Here is a 17,077-nt window from a genome sequence, read left to right on the forward strand (position 1 = left end):
CCTGGAATATGTCCCCTATTATATTTCATTACAAGGATTTGGCTTAATTGTTCATCTTTCCAATTGTCCATGAGCTCTGTAAAAATAAGGACCATTTCTGTTTGGTTCGGAAATATGCCACTGATGCCTACTAGACAGTGCTGGAAAGCTGAATTGAGTGGTATAAGAGATCCATGAACATCTCAGGGAAATCCATTTGTGCCAAATTCCATTGAGAGCACTGGAAACAGGAAACAATGAAACAAAAGGTCTATGTCTTTATGAAATCTATACTCTTGAAGGATGAGGCAATAAACTTGTAAATAACCATGCCTAAACTAAATAAATGAACATGTTTTAAACTGGTATTTTCCATCATGTTTTCCAAGTGATCTTTCCACTATTCTGTTACCACACTAGAAGTCATATAAACATAAAGTGTTGTCTATTTAAAGAATATAAATACAATTTTTCTATTGCATCATAGCAAGGAATTGTAGCCCACACCTACAAAACCAGCTACTCAGGAAGCCTAGATAAAAGGATTATTGTTTAAGACCATCCTGGGCAAAAGTTAGAAAGAAAGTATTTCAAAATCAAGCTAGGCATTCATGGTAGCATATAACTATAATCACAGCTACTTTGCCTATGGAGCCATCTATTTTGCCTATGGAGGTAAGCAGATTGAAGTCTAAGATCTGCTCAGGCAAAAGCACCAAATCTTATCTTAAAAAAAAAACCCAACACTAAAACAAGCCAAGTGCCCATGGCTCACACCTGTAAATCTAGCTACTCAGGAGGCTGAGATCTGAGGATCATGGTTCAAAGCCAGCCCGGGCAGGAAAAGTCCATGAGACTCTTATCTCCAATAAACCACCAGAAAACTGGAAGTGGTGCTGTGGCTCAAGTGGTAGAGTGCTCGCCTCGAGCTGAAGAGCTGAGGGACAGTGCCCAGGCCCAGAGTTCAGGCTCCATGACCGACAAAAAAAAAAAATCTAAAACATAGCCAGGCACTGGTGGCTCACACCTGTAATCCTAGCTACTCAGGAGGCTGAGATCTTAATATTGTGGGTGGAAGACAGCCCAGGCTATTAAAGTCCCCATGAGACTCTTATCTCCAGTTAACGCCTCAAAAACTGGAAGTGGTGCTGTGGCACCAAGTGATAAAGTGTTAGTCTTGAGAAAAAGTGTTCAGGAACAGCTCCTAGGTCAAAATTCACATCTCATGACCAACAGAAATGAAAGAAAAGAAATCTAGAAACAATAAGAATGGGAACATGACTCAAGTGGTAGAGTACCTGCCTAGCAAATGAGAAGCTATGAGTTCAATACCATACTGAAAAAAACAACAACCCATCAATCAAACAAAAATGACTATAGTCAGTGCATTTACATAATTATATATATATATATATATATACCTTTCTAAAAATTATTTATTGAGTTCACACTAATTTAGGCACCATGTACTGTATCTACAGCTCTGTAATACAGTTCAGGTCAACATTATTGACCAGTTAATTCATTTAAAAGACAAATAACACTAAGTTTATGTTAAATTCTAAAGCTATATAAGTAACCTACATACTAATTACTTCATTTTTCTAAAGCATATACTTTTCATAAATCATACACTTCTTGAGAGTTAGATGTTTACCACAATTTAACCAATAACAAAAAACATCACATTATTGGGATGTTTTCTCAAATAACCATAGTAAACTCAGACATTACTTGTTTTAGGTCTCCTTATCCTAACCTATTTGGCTCTTTGCTCAGCTAGCTTGTTAGCAGTTTTGTTTAGACATGTGTATAAGAGTTTAGGTTAATTCACTTTTTCTTCATTGTTATAATAACTAAAGCATTCTCTCATATCTCATGGGTTTAAAGGAACCCTAGGGAAAATATTTACTAAAAATACTATCTTTATCATATAATTAATGCATAGTATTTCATCTGCTTGTACTTTTTGGGGGAGTAGGGATATTAAATTTTCCAAATACTAAGCCATCTACTTTTTTTTTTTATGTTTGGCTTCATTTGAGTGACTGAATTCTCTCAACTAGTGTTAAATTACAATTGAGGGAAGACAATCTCTTGTTTTCTACTCTGTGTCATCCACATTTTCCCAAGCCTTCCTGTGGTTTTTTTTCCTAATAAATGATTTTCAACAATACTCAGCAGGTATTTTTACTAGCTATTTTTCTCTTTTCTGTTTTTTCATTTGTTCAGTGTCATATTCCAGAGATCACCCATTAACATTCAACACTCAATTATGCCCGTAATGCCAAAATCTGTTGTTTTGCAGAAAGGAATTCTAAGACTCTTAAATTCATGAGCATTTTCAGAATGGGTATTGTTCTATTTTGAATTATTGTCTAAAGAGTGTGAACATTTAATATTATTGAAGTGTATTCGAATTGCTTCCAGAACTAGCAGAATTAGTATTTCCAGATCAAGAAAATCAGTATGACTCCCTGAAGAGTCACAGAGATACACAAAGAATATTTAACCTTGGATGGCCATTAGGAAACAGGCCACTCTAGCAGATAAAGGAGTTGAATAGATAAGGACAACTCATCCCTATGTGGGAAGAGGTGTGCAGAGCAAGACAGGGACAAAAAAAAAGAATCTGACATCCAATCAGACTCTACCCTCTTCCATTGTCTTTTGACAACTCACCTAGGGCAGATAGACCTCAATTTCTGAAAAATGAAACCATTGAGATAAACAATATCCCAGATATTTGGGTGGTAAAGGCAGGAAAACTGAAGTCCAACATCTGTCCAGGCACAAGATCTTGGCTCTTTCACTCTATGTATCCTTATAATTTGAAGTATAGTTTAAGTTTTCAGAATATTTTTGGCTATTGACATAGCAAACTATAACCTACTTGCATATTTTAAAGATGCAGGTGCATCTGTATATATTTCTTTAATTTTAGCAATTAAGCTTTCCTTATGAGAAAACACATACACATATTACTGTATCTTTATGCTTTACTGATCAAAATACTTATTGAAGTTGGTATACACAACACAGGCTCCTGATTGCACTTTTTTTTTGCATTTCATGATTTGCACTCAAAGTTTTATTTCCATGATCCTCTATAAGACACCTTGAGCTTATCAGTAATCCTTAGTATGGTTGACTATCTATCCTACTAATTAAGCTTCAGATGCAATTGGTATCATTAAAAATGAACACTCATATTCTCTTGAAGTGTGGCCCAGGTCACCTGGGAACTGTTGAAACCAACAAAATAAAAATCTGCACTTAACAGGTTGCTCAAGTGATTTGTGGGCATACTATAGTTCTAGAGATGCTGTCCTCAGACTGCTTTTTTCCCCCTTTGGTGCCCGTGTTGGGGCTTGAACTCAGAGTCTAGATGCTGTCACTGAGCCTCTGTGCTCAGGCTAGTGCTCTACCAATGGAGCCACAGTTCCACTTCTGGTTTGGGGTTTTTTTGGGGTGGTTAATTGGAGATAAGAGTCTCATGGACTTTCCTATTTGGGTTGTTTTTATAACTACAAACCTCAGAACTCAGTCTCCTGAGTACCTAGGATTACAGGTGAGCCACCCATGCCTGGCAATAGCTGTGCTTTATTTTTTTTAAAGGAATTGATAAAAGAGTGAACTAACTGTAATTTAACAAAGTAAATTGCTTTATTTCAGTGCCACAGGACTTTGAGATATAGAAGCTTACAAGTTGTATTTTTTCCTTTTTGGTTTTTTTTTCCTTAAATGTAATATTAGTTCTATGCATAAATGGCAAGGAAGCAGAAAACAATGTAAAAAGCTTTGTGCTCTTTCAGACTCACTAGGAAAAACCACACATATAACTGAAAATCAATAGGAAGGATATTAACATGTTTACTATTGTGTGTAAGATTAGGCAACAGCTAATTTGTTATTATTTTATTCCACTTTACAGCTTGTGGTTTTTGAATCCTACAATACAATGCATCATAAAGAGCAAACAAAAAAAATGTCACCTATGTGGCAAACATTCTGCAATAAGTAAATAATAAGTTGAGGGTGGAAATATCAAGGACAAAGTCAAATAAAAGACACCAGGGTTCTAGTTGTGTCTCTAAGACTAACACTGATTGTTTTTAATAATTCACTTCTCGGGTTTCTAATTTCCTCATCCAGAAGATTAGAGCATGATTTTGATCTTGTATTCTGGCTCTAAATCCTAAAATCTAATGTGTCTGAAATCAATGCCTGTTTTCTCATCTCAGATGCACCTATTGGAATTCAATATGGCACCTAAGAAATGGCATAGAGAAGTCATTCTGTGAGTGTGGCATTTTCTTTCCCAAGAACAAGACCACATGGTCCAAAGGCCACCTCAGAGTGCTAATGTAAACTCATTTTCCCTGTCGAAGTTTTACTCTGGGCAAAGAATAGGAATGCCAGGACACATTTAAATTCTGGAAAGAACATCCTGATATCCTTTCATTCTGAATCACCAGACCAAATTGTAGAAATCTGTCCCTCTTGCTACCCATCCAATGCTTTCTCAAGGGTCTCATGAGTCAGGGGCAAATAAGGGAGAGCTTTCTCCTCACATAGGCTTCCAGAACCAAATGGAGGAGTACTGACAGGGCTGTACCTGAAAAAGTGACCCAGTTACTCTGGCACTAGAAAATAAACTGACCAGACTTTCCAGGAGCTAATTATTGAGCCCGCTATTTGGTTCACTGACAATATTGCTTGTTTGTGGGAAGAAACATATTTGGGCATTGCTTTTTTCCATTACCACTATTTCTATCTTCATAAATAAGAATCAATAGGCCATTTCGTGTAGCATATGCTCACCACCATTTAGTATCTGAGTGTCAGCTGTATGCAGACTAAGCTGCAATGCTCCCATCCCCTGGCTGAGAAATAAAACCTAGCAGATGAGGAAAGTACTTCAGAGCCTGAGACAAGTGTGTAAATCTTTGTGAGCCCCTAGGGGACAAGAAGGTACTATTGTTTATCTCTATAGCTATAATGCATTTGCCTGGCACATGGTAGGTTATTCAAATGAATCAACAAGTGAATGGATGAATGAATGAATGATTTAAGGTAGTATATAGAACTGACTGGATTTATTGGCTTGTCCAAAGGATGTGGTCTTGTTCTTTGTCTCAAGTATGGCTTCTTTTGTTTGTTTGCTTGCTTGTTTGGAAAAAAAAGTTCTCACTATGTCATGTAGGCCTCATTATGTTATGTCTTACTATGTTGTATAGCCCTGAACACACAATTGTCTCATCTTAACCCCTCAATTCTAGGATTACAAACATGTACCAACACACTTAGATGTTGTTTTGGCAAAGAAGAGCTACTTATATAATTCCTGGTGGAGAAATCAAGGCAAAGCCATAGTGTGAGCTGGTAGGACTATTCCTTAACAGTTCATGCAGGTGTGGGAAGGCCTCTGTAATATTCACCACTGAGTCTTTACTTGAGAAGCCAAAATATGGAAATGACAGTCACTCAATGAGTTAAACAATATCTCTGAAGAAAATCTCCATCACCAGACAAAATAACGTCAAATAAGAGAAAAGAGAGGAAGAGAGAGGAATAAAAGGGAGACAATGAAGGGAGACAGGAAAAGAGTTGAGGCAAGAGACTTCCTAGAGAAACAGATTTGTAAAAAATGTGTGAAGGCAGATGATGAAGATGTAGGTATTAAAGGAGTCTGTGAGTACCTGGCTTTTGAGGAGTAGAAGGCTTTCAGGCTGAGAGTAGAATTAGAGAAGGAGAGAGAGAGGTCAGTTCAATATCTATAAAATAACAGCCATTGCTACTGATAACAAGTATAAAAGAGCCCTTTTTCTTTTCTGGAGAAAGACAAAGGGAATTTTAAGTAGGATTAAGTAGTGGTAGTTTTCAGAACACAGCAGCTCTCAGAAGCAATAATAACTACATAAATAGCTAAGTGGATGGTGGGAATTACCTCACTTGGAATTTGGCCAGCCTATCAAAAGTGGGCTGTGCTAGCACATCTTTCTGGAAGCTTTTGTGGGAAGGGGGGTGGGGGTAACAGTTGCTGTGGAAAATCATCCCAGAAAACTATTGCGACCGAGTTAATGTTAGAAAGAGGATGTTCCTCACTGCTGGAAGATGTTCTGCCTCCTGAAAATTAGTAAGACAGAAGCCCTACACTGTTGGGAATTACTCTTTTTTACCCAACATCACCTTCAATGGAAGCAAATAACTATGTTTAGATTACCACTATCTAATGTGAAATTTTGCCTAGCACTTTAACCCACAGACCATGCTCTACTATATGTGGGAACTATGGCTGTAAGCAGTACCTTGCTCTCAGAGTTCCTTGATTTTTCTCTCATTCTAAATAGTTACTCTGTGTGTGTGTGTGTGTGTGTGTGTCTGTCTGTCTGTCTGTCTGTCTGTCTACTAGGGCTTGGATTCAAGTCCTATGTGCTATCCCTTAGCTTTTCCTCTTAAGGTTGGTGCTCTAACATTTGATCCACACTTTCATTACCAACATTTTGGTACTTAATTGGAGATAAGAGTTTCATGGCCTTTTCTTCCTTGGCTAACTTCTAACCAAGGACCCTCATAGCTCAGCCTCCTGAGTAACTAGGATTATTGGCACTGGCACTCAGTATAAGAATATTTTAAAGCCAACTTTTGAAACAATTTTCAAACCATAGTCCCTTCTACTTATGAATGTTCTATAAACTTTTCCTCCTAAGTATATTTGACCATTAATATGCTAGATCTTCTTCCCTCTTGCCCCTAAACAGAAATTAAATCTGAGTGTATCAATAATTTGAAATATCTCTTACCATTTGGAAACTTTCATGAGTTATTCTTTCTTTAAAAAAATTAAATCAATGGATCAAACGAACCTTACAATGTTGGTGGGGGAGGGAGGAGTTGGGGAGGTGGGGAAGGAAGGAATGATAGGGGAGAAACAAAGGAGGAAGTAACAATGCTCAATGCTTGATAGTAAATCTATTCATTACCCTAGTCATGTAACTGTAACCCCTATGTACAGTATTTTTACAATAAATATATATATAATTAAATCAGAACATTTCATTCTTTATTTGCTGTTGCTTTCTAACCCTCACAATGGGATTTACACAGAAATATGCTGACTAACTCAGTTTTCTAAGGGTGGGTTTGCCCCAGCACCCAAACACTAGAAACAGCTGTAATTGATCAAGCTTTTACAAACACCTGCAACATCGATATAAATCAAAGGATCGTAAAGCCGACTTGCCACCAAGTATATATTCTACAACAAACTAGTCCAGTTGTATCTTTTTTAGTCTTTAAGTATTTAAAGGAGTTGCCATTTACCAAAGGAGTTTATGAATACAGTATATCTTGATCAATGTCACCCTTCTCAACATTCTCACCCATCCCTTCCCTATCCGCCCTGTCCCTCACTCTTCTTAACCTTGTAGGATATACATTGGACTCTTGTCTACGTTCTCTCTTCATTTGTCTACCTATTTCCTCACTACCCCTTTCAAGTACTTACTTCCTGGATTTCACATTACTGAACTTTGATTTTGGCTTTCTAGGGAATTGCACTATTTAAGATCTGCCTTGAATCTACTGTATTTCAGTTAAAATATTTGTATACACTTGCACACCACCCAACATATTTACTTATGAGTTAGTAAGCTAAATCTAGCTTCCACATATAAGGGAAAACATGGATCCATTGTCACTCTTGGCACTTATTCACTGAATAAGTCACTCTTGACTTATTCAGTTAACATAATTTGTGGAAGTAACTATCCATTATGTGTTATACATAAGTGATGCTAAACCCGTGACTACATGCTTCAACGTACTTGGAAAATATGAGTTCTGCAAACAATCGATTGAAACATTATGTGATCATATAACTGGTAGGAAATTAGACAAATACAAACATATGCACACATTTATTTGAATACATATATATGAGTTCATCTATTTTTTATAAGCTTGTACAATTTCATTACTACTGTCTAAACAGTAAGGTTTGAATTTGTCAAAGAAAAACAATAATGTTCAGAGTTCAAAATGAAGCACAGTATAAAAATATCTCAGTGAAAACCATGCATTACTGGGTATAAACTCTCTCACAATCCTTCCTTAAACTAGCCACTCTTTATTTTCTGTTGTTTCTTAACATATATCATACCCTTCATTAAGTCAGACCTTTTCACACTAAATACCTGCCTACCTTACCCTACTCTCCCAGCTCGTTTCGGAAGTTCTCTCAACACTACTTCTTGTTCTTATCAAACTCCTCCACTTCTTCTTCCTATGAGAGCACTCCTCCATGAGATTTTGGATTTTACATCTTGAATACCCATTTTCTGAATTTCCTTACTCTCTATGTCCAGAGTTTACATTTAAACTTGAAATTTCCCCTTTTTCATCATGGGTGTGTTTACTCATCTCCTTCATCAACCAAATTCCGTTCTTTCGAGGTAAGCCCTCTTCTTCACGCCTCCTCTTGGGTCTCTTCAAGATCTCCCACTACCTTTGCTCTCTATTTCTCTTCTAAGAGTTTCTTTTTCTTCTGTTGAAGTACCTGAAATTGTGTACACTCCTTTCTCCTTATCAAGCTACACCCTTCCTTCTTTCTCAAGTCTTCTACTCTACGCACCTTCTTTGATTTTCCAAACTTGGTGAAACAGCATCTTTTCCTCTACTTCTTTTCTTCTGTTCCTGTTGAGCCCCTCAATGTTTAGGTGCCTCTCATACACTTGTGCCTCAACCACAACTCTCTATGGCTTTACAGCAACGGCCCTTGACCTGTCAACCTACCCTCCCTGCTGGAGATGGAGATGGCCCGATTCTCAGGTCATCTCTCTCCCTTGCAAGACCACCATTGTTTCTTTTCTTGCTTTCTCCTTGTGACTCTTCTTTCGAAACTCTACATCATCTTAATCCCATGTGGCAGTTGCTTCTCTATCCTGGCCTTTCACTCTCAAATCTCCCTCTATGACTGCCTCATTTGAATGTCTAGTGAACACATTGTAGGGTTCCAGACCTTATGCTGCCACCTGCTGGGCAATTCTACAGAGCTGTTTTAGACCAAATCAAGTTCCCCTTCATTCTGTTGGATTACATCATCATTTTTCTTGACCTTCCTGACAGAAATACACCATTACAAACCTCCATCTTTTGCCCATCCCCTGCTCCAGTATCGATCTCTAACTGGAACTATAAAGCTTACGTGCTGAGCCAGGCACCAGGGGCTCATGTCTGTAATCTTAGCTACTCAGGAGGCTGAGATCTGATGATCATGATTCAAAGCCAGCCCAGGCAGGAAAGCCCTTGTTTCCAATTGACCACCATATAGATAGAAATAGAGCAGTGGCTCAAGTAGTAAAGCACTTAGCCTTTGAGCCCAAAAGCTCAGGGACAGAGTCTAGGCCCTGAGTTTAGGACCATCACCAGAAAATAAAAAATTAAAAACTCACTAAAGCATCCTTTGAGCCTGCTCTGTCTGTCCCCTATCTTTCCAGCGCTTGCACAGGTGGTAGCTGACCATCCCAGGAGTGCTGGGTAAATCCTGACTGACCTGCTTGCCTTTTCTTTCAAGTGAACCCCAGTCCTCCTCATACTTCAGCCACACAAAAAATATATTTTTGAAAATGTCTCCCTTGAAACAGCTCTCTGAGCACATTCTGTTTGTCCTAAAAGTAAGCTAAAGCCAAAACTCCTCAATTCTGGAATTTCTAGAACTTCAAGACTATGTGTGGCCTGTGTCTATTAATTTCATCATCCGGCTCCCTTCCATCACTCTCATTTTACGTCGACTGTGAACAAAAGAACAGAGATCTTAGCCCTCTTTGCTCACCACAGCTGCTCCTGTACAGAATTTGTCACAGGAGCTTGAAGTCAGATTCCTTTAGAGTGTAACACCATTTTTCACCTATTTGTCTTCTCTATAATTGTAGGCATGTCTCAACATACCACCTCCGAGGAAGTGAATCAGGGAAAGGAGGACATACCAAAACATCTGGGCAAGGGGTAAGGTAGATGAGAGAATAGTTTCTAAAAACTTTACCTTACCCTATGTTCAACGTTTGTAGTTTTTAGCACACAGGATTGTTGGTCAAAATCAACCTTAATGTTTTATAGGGTCTTTTTTAGCTTGCTAGAAACAGTATTCCTTAACTATCATTTCCCATGTTTTCATTTCCAGAATATATATTAAAGATGGATGTTCACATTGAGCTTGTATCCTTGACCTTGTTATGTTTATGTACTGCTAAGTTTTACAATTCTATAGTTGCTTCTATTTACGTATTCAGTCATATTATCTGAAAACAAATATAATGTATTCTTATACTTGAAGATGGACATTTGATATCATTGTTATTTTTAAGAACCTGCTCTAGAAAATCAAAGCATCACAAAATATGTAAGTACTACAACATAGATACTATGCTGGATGGAAACTTATAGTATTGTATATAAAGAAAATGTATGGAAATGAGAAGCACTTGTGACTCATCAACCTCCCTACATTTGGAACTCCTGAAGAAAATTACTGCATCTTATTTATTTGACCATATTCCCACAAACTTAATGAAGTGCTTTCCCCCCAGCAGACACTTAATAAATTCTACTCAATGACAAATGAAATGCTGCATGCATTGTACAGAGTCAATAAATAACTTGTTGATCGACTGTAAAAAGCAATAGACAAACTTAAACTTATTGAATAAGTTGTGCCTGCTTACCCTGCTGAGAAACTATAACTAGAGCTATGAGGAAATAGAAGACATCATTGGCCACAGAAAAACACCTCATATATCAGGTAATGCCAGAAGAAATGCATCAAGGGCATTTCAGTGGCTACCTACCTGTGCATTTCTTTATGTGAGTGTTCCTTTTTCCATGTGATCCTAACTTGCATCCAAAATTCTCCTCCCAGAATTCTGCAAACCACACATTTCTTCGATTATTGGCAAGAGTTCGGCTTCTAAAATATCGGTCGAATCCTATTTTAAGGAAGAAATATCATTTTTAAAATTATATTTTATCTGTATTGCAAAGGTGATGAGCAGGGGGTTACAGTTACATAAGTAAGGTAATTAGTACATTTGTTTTTCATCATTGTTAACCCCTCCCTCATCATCTCCCACTTACCCCTCCCTATGCTCCTCCTCCTCCCCAACTTGTAATGTTCAATCCAACATAGTATCATGTGAGTGTAAAGATATCATTTTAATATTTTTCTTTCAAATTCATTTTGAACTGCCTGCAAACTGAATTTTGAATAACTATGCTATGACCATTGCAGGAGCAAATTTATAGAATGAGAGAGGGTGCCAAAATAAAAATTCACAGCAAGGGCCAAGAAAGACTGATGAACAGTCACCACGTCCCTCTCCCCAAAACAGAAGAGTCAGAGAAAAACAGGGAATCCTGTAGCTATTACTGTCCTTCAAAACTTCTCCGTCTACTCTGAGCCATCCAGGCTACAAGTAGTGGCCTCATATTGCATTCTAGGTGTTCTGAATATTCAGATATCAACTCAAACTCTTTCTGTTCCTCCTTCTTGTCTACTACCTCCTTTTCCTGCACCTCTTTCTTCTTCTTTTCCCTTCCTTTTTTTTCTTCTTCTTCTTCAGTCTATCTCTTCGCCTTAGTATGGATCAATCTTCCAGAACTTTCCAATGTCTCTACCCACTTCAAAATTGATCTGACCTATATGTTTCACTTTTAGCTGATTCCCTAAAGCAATCTGTGCTAATCTTATGGGGCCTTGAGTAAGTGGGCTATGGGATTATCTTTCTCAGGTAACCACCATACTGAAGGGAGATCATCTGGAAATAATGTCTTACTCCAAAAGATAATGTTAAAAGTGGGAATTCTAGTTCTTGTCAAAACCATTGGAAAAGATATATTCAGGAGATAGCCTCTTCCGTCCTTCCTTCCTTCCTTTCTTTTTTTCGTTCTTCCTTTCTTTTCTTTCTTTTGATCTCTTTCTCTCAAAGTTGCTTAAATCTCTCCAATTAAATTTATTTATCATAGTATTATCCTAGTATTTCATTTTTATTAATTAAGCACTTTCCTTCTAAATATGCTAAAACCTTCCAATGTGCCCTTGGAACTATGCAAAATTAAAACACAATTATCGGAAATATCAAATACTAACTATAGTTCCTTTTTGTACAGCAGAGGTCTAATGGATATTCTTTAAAACATGCTAGGTTAGATAGTTATTGAAAGGACAATTATGTCATCAGAGCTAAAATTTCTGTTCAAAGTCATCAATAATGAATACCTTTCATTTTGTTCTAATATCCAGTTTTTGCTTTGGATTTTAGTTCAGGTGGAATGAAAACTAAGTCCTTACCATCAATTGATGCCCTTTTGGGCAGAATTGTGACAGCTCCCTCTGCAATCTGCTCCTGCTGATATACAGGTGCTATTTTGGATCCCCAGCTATCTGAGCCGATCCATAAGAAATGCCCACTTTGGTTTAATTTTTTTGCTGCTTCCAATATTCTCCTAGAGGAATCACAAGAAAGAAAGCATGACATATTTATTACAGAACAGTGCAATTATGCATGCTATGAGACTGGCACTATGCTTGGAATATATTTCACAAAGTTCATGACTAATGAAATCTCCAGTGTCATATGCTAATTTCTCATATGGGGTTCTCGGGAGGAATTAGGACTCGATGAGGTCATGGGAGTGTGGCCCCCAGGATGGCATCAATGGCTTTAAGAAGAGAGGAGAAGACTGAGCAAGAAGCTGCTCTCCTTTGCCATATGAAGCTTTCCTCCATAACTTGATCCTTGAGGAAGGACCTTAGCAGACAAGCAGAAGCTGGGACCTCTCTTGGAGCTCCAGAACGATGAGCTCAATAAAGTTTTCTTTATGAATTACCCAGTCTGTGACATTTAATTACAGCAATAGAAGCAAACAAAGACAACCACTTTATGAAATTAAACACACTCAAATAGGTCACAGTTAAACAATTAGTCAATCATTCTAACTGCCTGAGTCTTATCATTTCCTAAAGGAAATAGAGCAGGGACTTCAACTGTACCACACGTTAATTAGCCTTATCCTTAACCTTGCTCCATCTCTGTGTCTATCATCCTTATTTATCTCATCTTGTTCAGTCGGGGTTTGCACTAAAGGCACTGAAGATGTGGAGATAGGAGGCTCTTGTGTCTTTGCAGAAAGCAATCTGTAATTGCAAAGGGACTTAGCAATTCCGGTGGAATCTCACAAGATTTCACATTGAACATGCACAGGAGATATATTTGAAAAGGATGTAGGACAAATCTGATCCTATATACAGAAGAAAAGTAATCCGCACCTGATGTCATCCTCATTGGCAAACATAATCACTGCTCGAGCATTAGGTGTTTCTAGCAGGCGTTTGATAATTTTTTCAAATTCACCAGGTCTTGGCTCACGTGGGATTTTCTGTGATTGAGCAATGCAAACACCACCTATTGAAGGCAAAAAAGAGAATTTATTTAAGATTTGTTGAGGTTAACTACTTTATAAAATCACAGGAGTCAGTGTAGTATATTTTTCTCAAAACATTCTCAAAGTAATCATGTTTGTGTACAAGGCAATATGTACATTTAAATAAGTGACATGAATTACTCATCAATATATGAGTTCAGCTATTTTTTATTCAAATTTAAAACATCATTTTTGCAGGTATATGGAGGAAAGGAGCATGCCAAAGTTACAAGCTAAGAGTCAAAGAGTAGAAGGAAGAGGTCTGTGATGATTTATTTAACATAAGTCAAAAGAAAACTGACATAAATAAGAAACACTAAAAATGTCTTACAAGTGAGATCCTAATTAAGTAACAATTTCATTTTATTGTGTGTAGGGTTGCATCAAGAAAGTCTCATGGATCAGTCTAATCAGATGCTATAAGACAAATGTTCTTCAAAGCTATTAAGACACAGGCAACACACAAAGATGACATCCTCAGTTACATATGTCTCTATCATAAAAATCAGAATGGCCGAAATCATATCTTTCTCCTTCTTTTTTGAAAAGGCCTAGGCACTATCCCTAAGCTTTTTTGTTGAAAGCTAGAGTTCCAGCACTTGAGTCACAGCTCTCTCTCTCTGTATCTCTGTCTCTGTCTGTGTGTGTGTGTGTGTGTGTGTGTGTCTGTGTGTCTGTGTGTCTGTGTGTGGCTTTGAACTGTGAGCCTCAGATCTTGGCCTCCAGAGTAGCTAGGACTACAGGTTTGAGCCACCTGCACCCTGCTAGAAATCACATCTTAATAGCATAGAAAAAAAGAAAGAAAAGAAGAATTAGAGGGGAAAGAAGAAAAGAAGGATGGAAGAAAGGGAAGGAGAGAGAGAGAAGGAAGGAAAGAGTGAAGGAAGGAAGGAATGAAGGAAGGAAGGGAAGGAGGGAGGGAGGGAGGGAGGAGGGAAGGAAGGAGGGAGGGAGGAAAAGAAGGAAGGAAGGAAGGAAGGAAAGAAGGAAGGAAGGAAGGAAGGAAGGGATTCTTCTTTGGACTTCTCCTTCTAAGATAATGAGAGAAAATTTGAGAAAAGGTTTCCCATAGGCTAGGGTAAAAAGAGAAGAAAGAAGTTCCCTCATGTTTCTGTGAAGTAGAGAGAAAACATATTCTCATACTAGAAAAGGAAGCAGTATTAGAATAGGTTTCAATTGCATTATGATTTAAACAAGTTTCTTTTAGTCAGCTGAGAATTAAATAAACATTTGTAGAACCACTTCAGTAAGTAAAGGCATTTTTACTTCCAAACAATTGGCAATATCTTCAGTCACCCAACCATTATATGATGCTGTTAGACAGTTTGCATTCAGACTAACACTAGGAATGCACAGTGTAATCCAGGAGTTACAATCTAGTCTGAGAGATAAGCATTCCAATAAATTATTATAAGGACTATGTACTAAACCATGTAATTAAATATAGAATTGAAAAAATGTACCAAGAATGTGAGCACAGAGGAAGAAATAACCAAAGTACTTGAAAAAGCTGGCTTTTAAAAAACAAACACAAATTCAAATAGGGAGAAAAGTAAGATGTTTATGGCAGAGTCCAAGGTACAAAAGGACCTAGTTTGATAATGGTCAATGGTTAATATTCACTAAAGATGAGGTTGGAAAGAAAATCTAGGTCCAGAAAGAGAATGAATTTATTAGTCATGTCAGATGATTTTGCTGGGATATCCATATGAAAGAGCTAGGAGTATAGCTTAATGATAGAACCCTTGCTTATCATGCATGTGTCCTTAGCCTGTCCCTCAGAACGATAACAAAGAAAAAAAAATATACATACACTAAAATTTAATCCCCACTGTGATGATATTAGAAGATGGAAGTCTTTATAAAGTCAAACTGAACTTGCATAAATGAAATTACTATCATGGTACCATTCACTATGTAAAGACACAGCAAAAGGCAGCAGCTCTCTGTGAATCAGGAAGTCAGTCCTCACCAGAATCCAACCATGATGTCACCCTGAAGTTGAACTTCTACCTCCAGAACTATGAGAAATGATTTTCTTTTGCTTAAGAGCCATCCTGCCCATGGTAATTTGTCATAGCAGTCTGAATGGACTAAGACATCAGATAATTTAGACAGTATCCTGAAATCAGTGAGAACCCATTAAAAGCTCATAAGAGAGCTCACTGATGATCTTTATATTTTGGAAAGAAAACAGGTAGCCATGTGAAGAAGACATGCCTGGTACCTGATAATGGGTCCTGATAATTGGTCTCCAGTGTTTGTGATGAGACGAAATGTATATGACAATAATGTATGATTGACAAGTGCTACAGTACTGAAGGTTTGCTACTAAGTTTGAGAACATACAAAATTATCCCAGTACTGAAAATGCTCTTATACACTTTACATAATGCTTTTCATGAGGAAGAATTACTTATAATCCATAGATTGAGTTATGCTGCTATCATTAGCATATATCATTATATCATTAGTAGTTGTGATGATTAATTCAATCTTCAATAGTTATTAGATGTGGGACGCCCATGCCTGTAGCCTACCAGAAGGCTGAGATCTGAGAATCACAGTTCAATGCCACCCTAATGCATGAGTCTCTTAGTTCCAATTACCCACCAAAAAGCTGGAGGTGAGCTGTGGATCAAGTAGTAGAGTGCTATCCTTGAGCAAAAAGAGCTCAGGGAACATGCCCAGACCTAGAGCTCAGAGCCCCAGGACTGACACACACACATAAAACAACCCATAGTAAGAATACTAAGTAACTACAGAAATATAACACCAAAACTGTAATAACTCCCCAGAGAACAATAGCTATTTCAAAATATGATTGCCCTTTTAATTAAAGTGCCATGATTACTTAAGCATCCCATTAAAGGCATGTTCTATCCTGAGCATCATTTTGAGACTACAAAACAGAAGAAATAAAAGTTGTAAAGTTTTTTATTGTGACTATTTTGGTGAGACAAACAGGTGGACCAAATATAAGATGGAGATGAATTCATTTATTTACTCACTAAAGACTGGATGTTTTTGTTATAAAAAGTTCAGTTAAGTTGGTTGCTGGTGGCTCATGCCTGTCATCATAGCTACTCAGGATGTTGAGATCTGTTCAAAGCAAGCTAAAAAATACAAAGCAGAGGTGTGGCTCAACTTGTAGAGTGCCAGCCCTGAGCAAGAAAGCTAAGCAAGAGCTTGATTTCAAGCCCCAGTATTGGCACCAAAATAAATAAATAAATAAATTTGAATTAGCTAGGTTGAATTTTACCAAAGTTACATACGCTCCACTTTTTCTTTTTTTTAATTGTGAAAATACTGTTCAGAGGGGTTACAATTACATAGGCAAGATAATGAGTACATTTCTTATCAAGCATTGTAGCCTCCTCCTTTGTTTCCCCTTCCCATCCCATCCTTCCCCTACCCCCCCCACCCAACCCTCCCCCCCCCCACCAATGTTGTAAAGTTCATTTTTTCGACATAATGACTTGTACATCTCATTGTTGCAATGGGTCCACCTGTATCCCTATTTAAATGATTTGTTTTTTCTCTTCCCCTTGATAAATTGTAACAACATCAAATACCATGAAAGCAGGGGTTATACCGTGGGGGAGGGACATACAAAGCA

At 37.6% G+C, this 17,077-nt stretch overlaps 1 protein-coding gene across 2 annotated transcripts in view; it reads right to left on the reverse strand.

Annotated features, from left to right (window-relative positions):
* Grm8 (glutamate metabotropic receptor 8) overlaps window positions 1-17,077 on the reverse strand; it is a 718,499-nt gene that overhangs the window by 371,327 nt on the left and 330,095 nt on the right. Inside the window, exons 3-5 of one of the 2 annotated variants that reach the window (XM_042695988.1) lie at window positions 13,304-13,439; window positions 12,326-12,480; window positions 10,827-10,964 (exon numbers count right to left, since the gene is read on the reverse strand). In XM_042695988.1, coding sequence (XP_042551922.1) covers window positions 10,827-10,964; window positions 12,326-12,480; window positions 13,304-13,439 — 429 coding nt within the window. The remainder of the gene's footprint in view (window positions 1-10,826; window positions 10,965-12,325; window positions 12,481-13,303; window positions 13,440-17,077) is intronic. The other variant, XM_042695989.1, reaches the window with a different exon arrangement.

Source organism: Dipodomys spectabilis, unplaced genomic scaffold (assembly GCF_019054845.1).
Source record: "Dipodomys spectabilis isolate Male_0828 unplaced genomic scaffold, ASM1905484v1 ptg000197l, whole genome shotgun sequence".
In the NCBI taxonomy this organism is placed as follows: Eukaryota; Metazoa; Chordata; class Mammalia; order Rodentia; family Heteromyidae; genus Dipodomys; species Dipodomys spectabilis.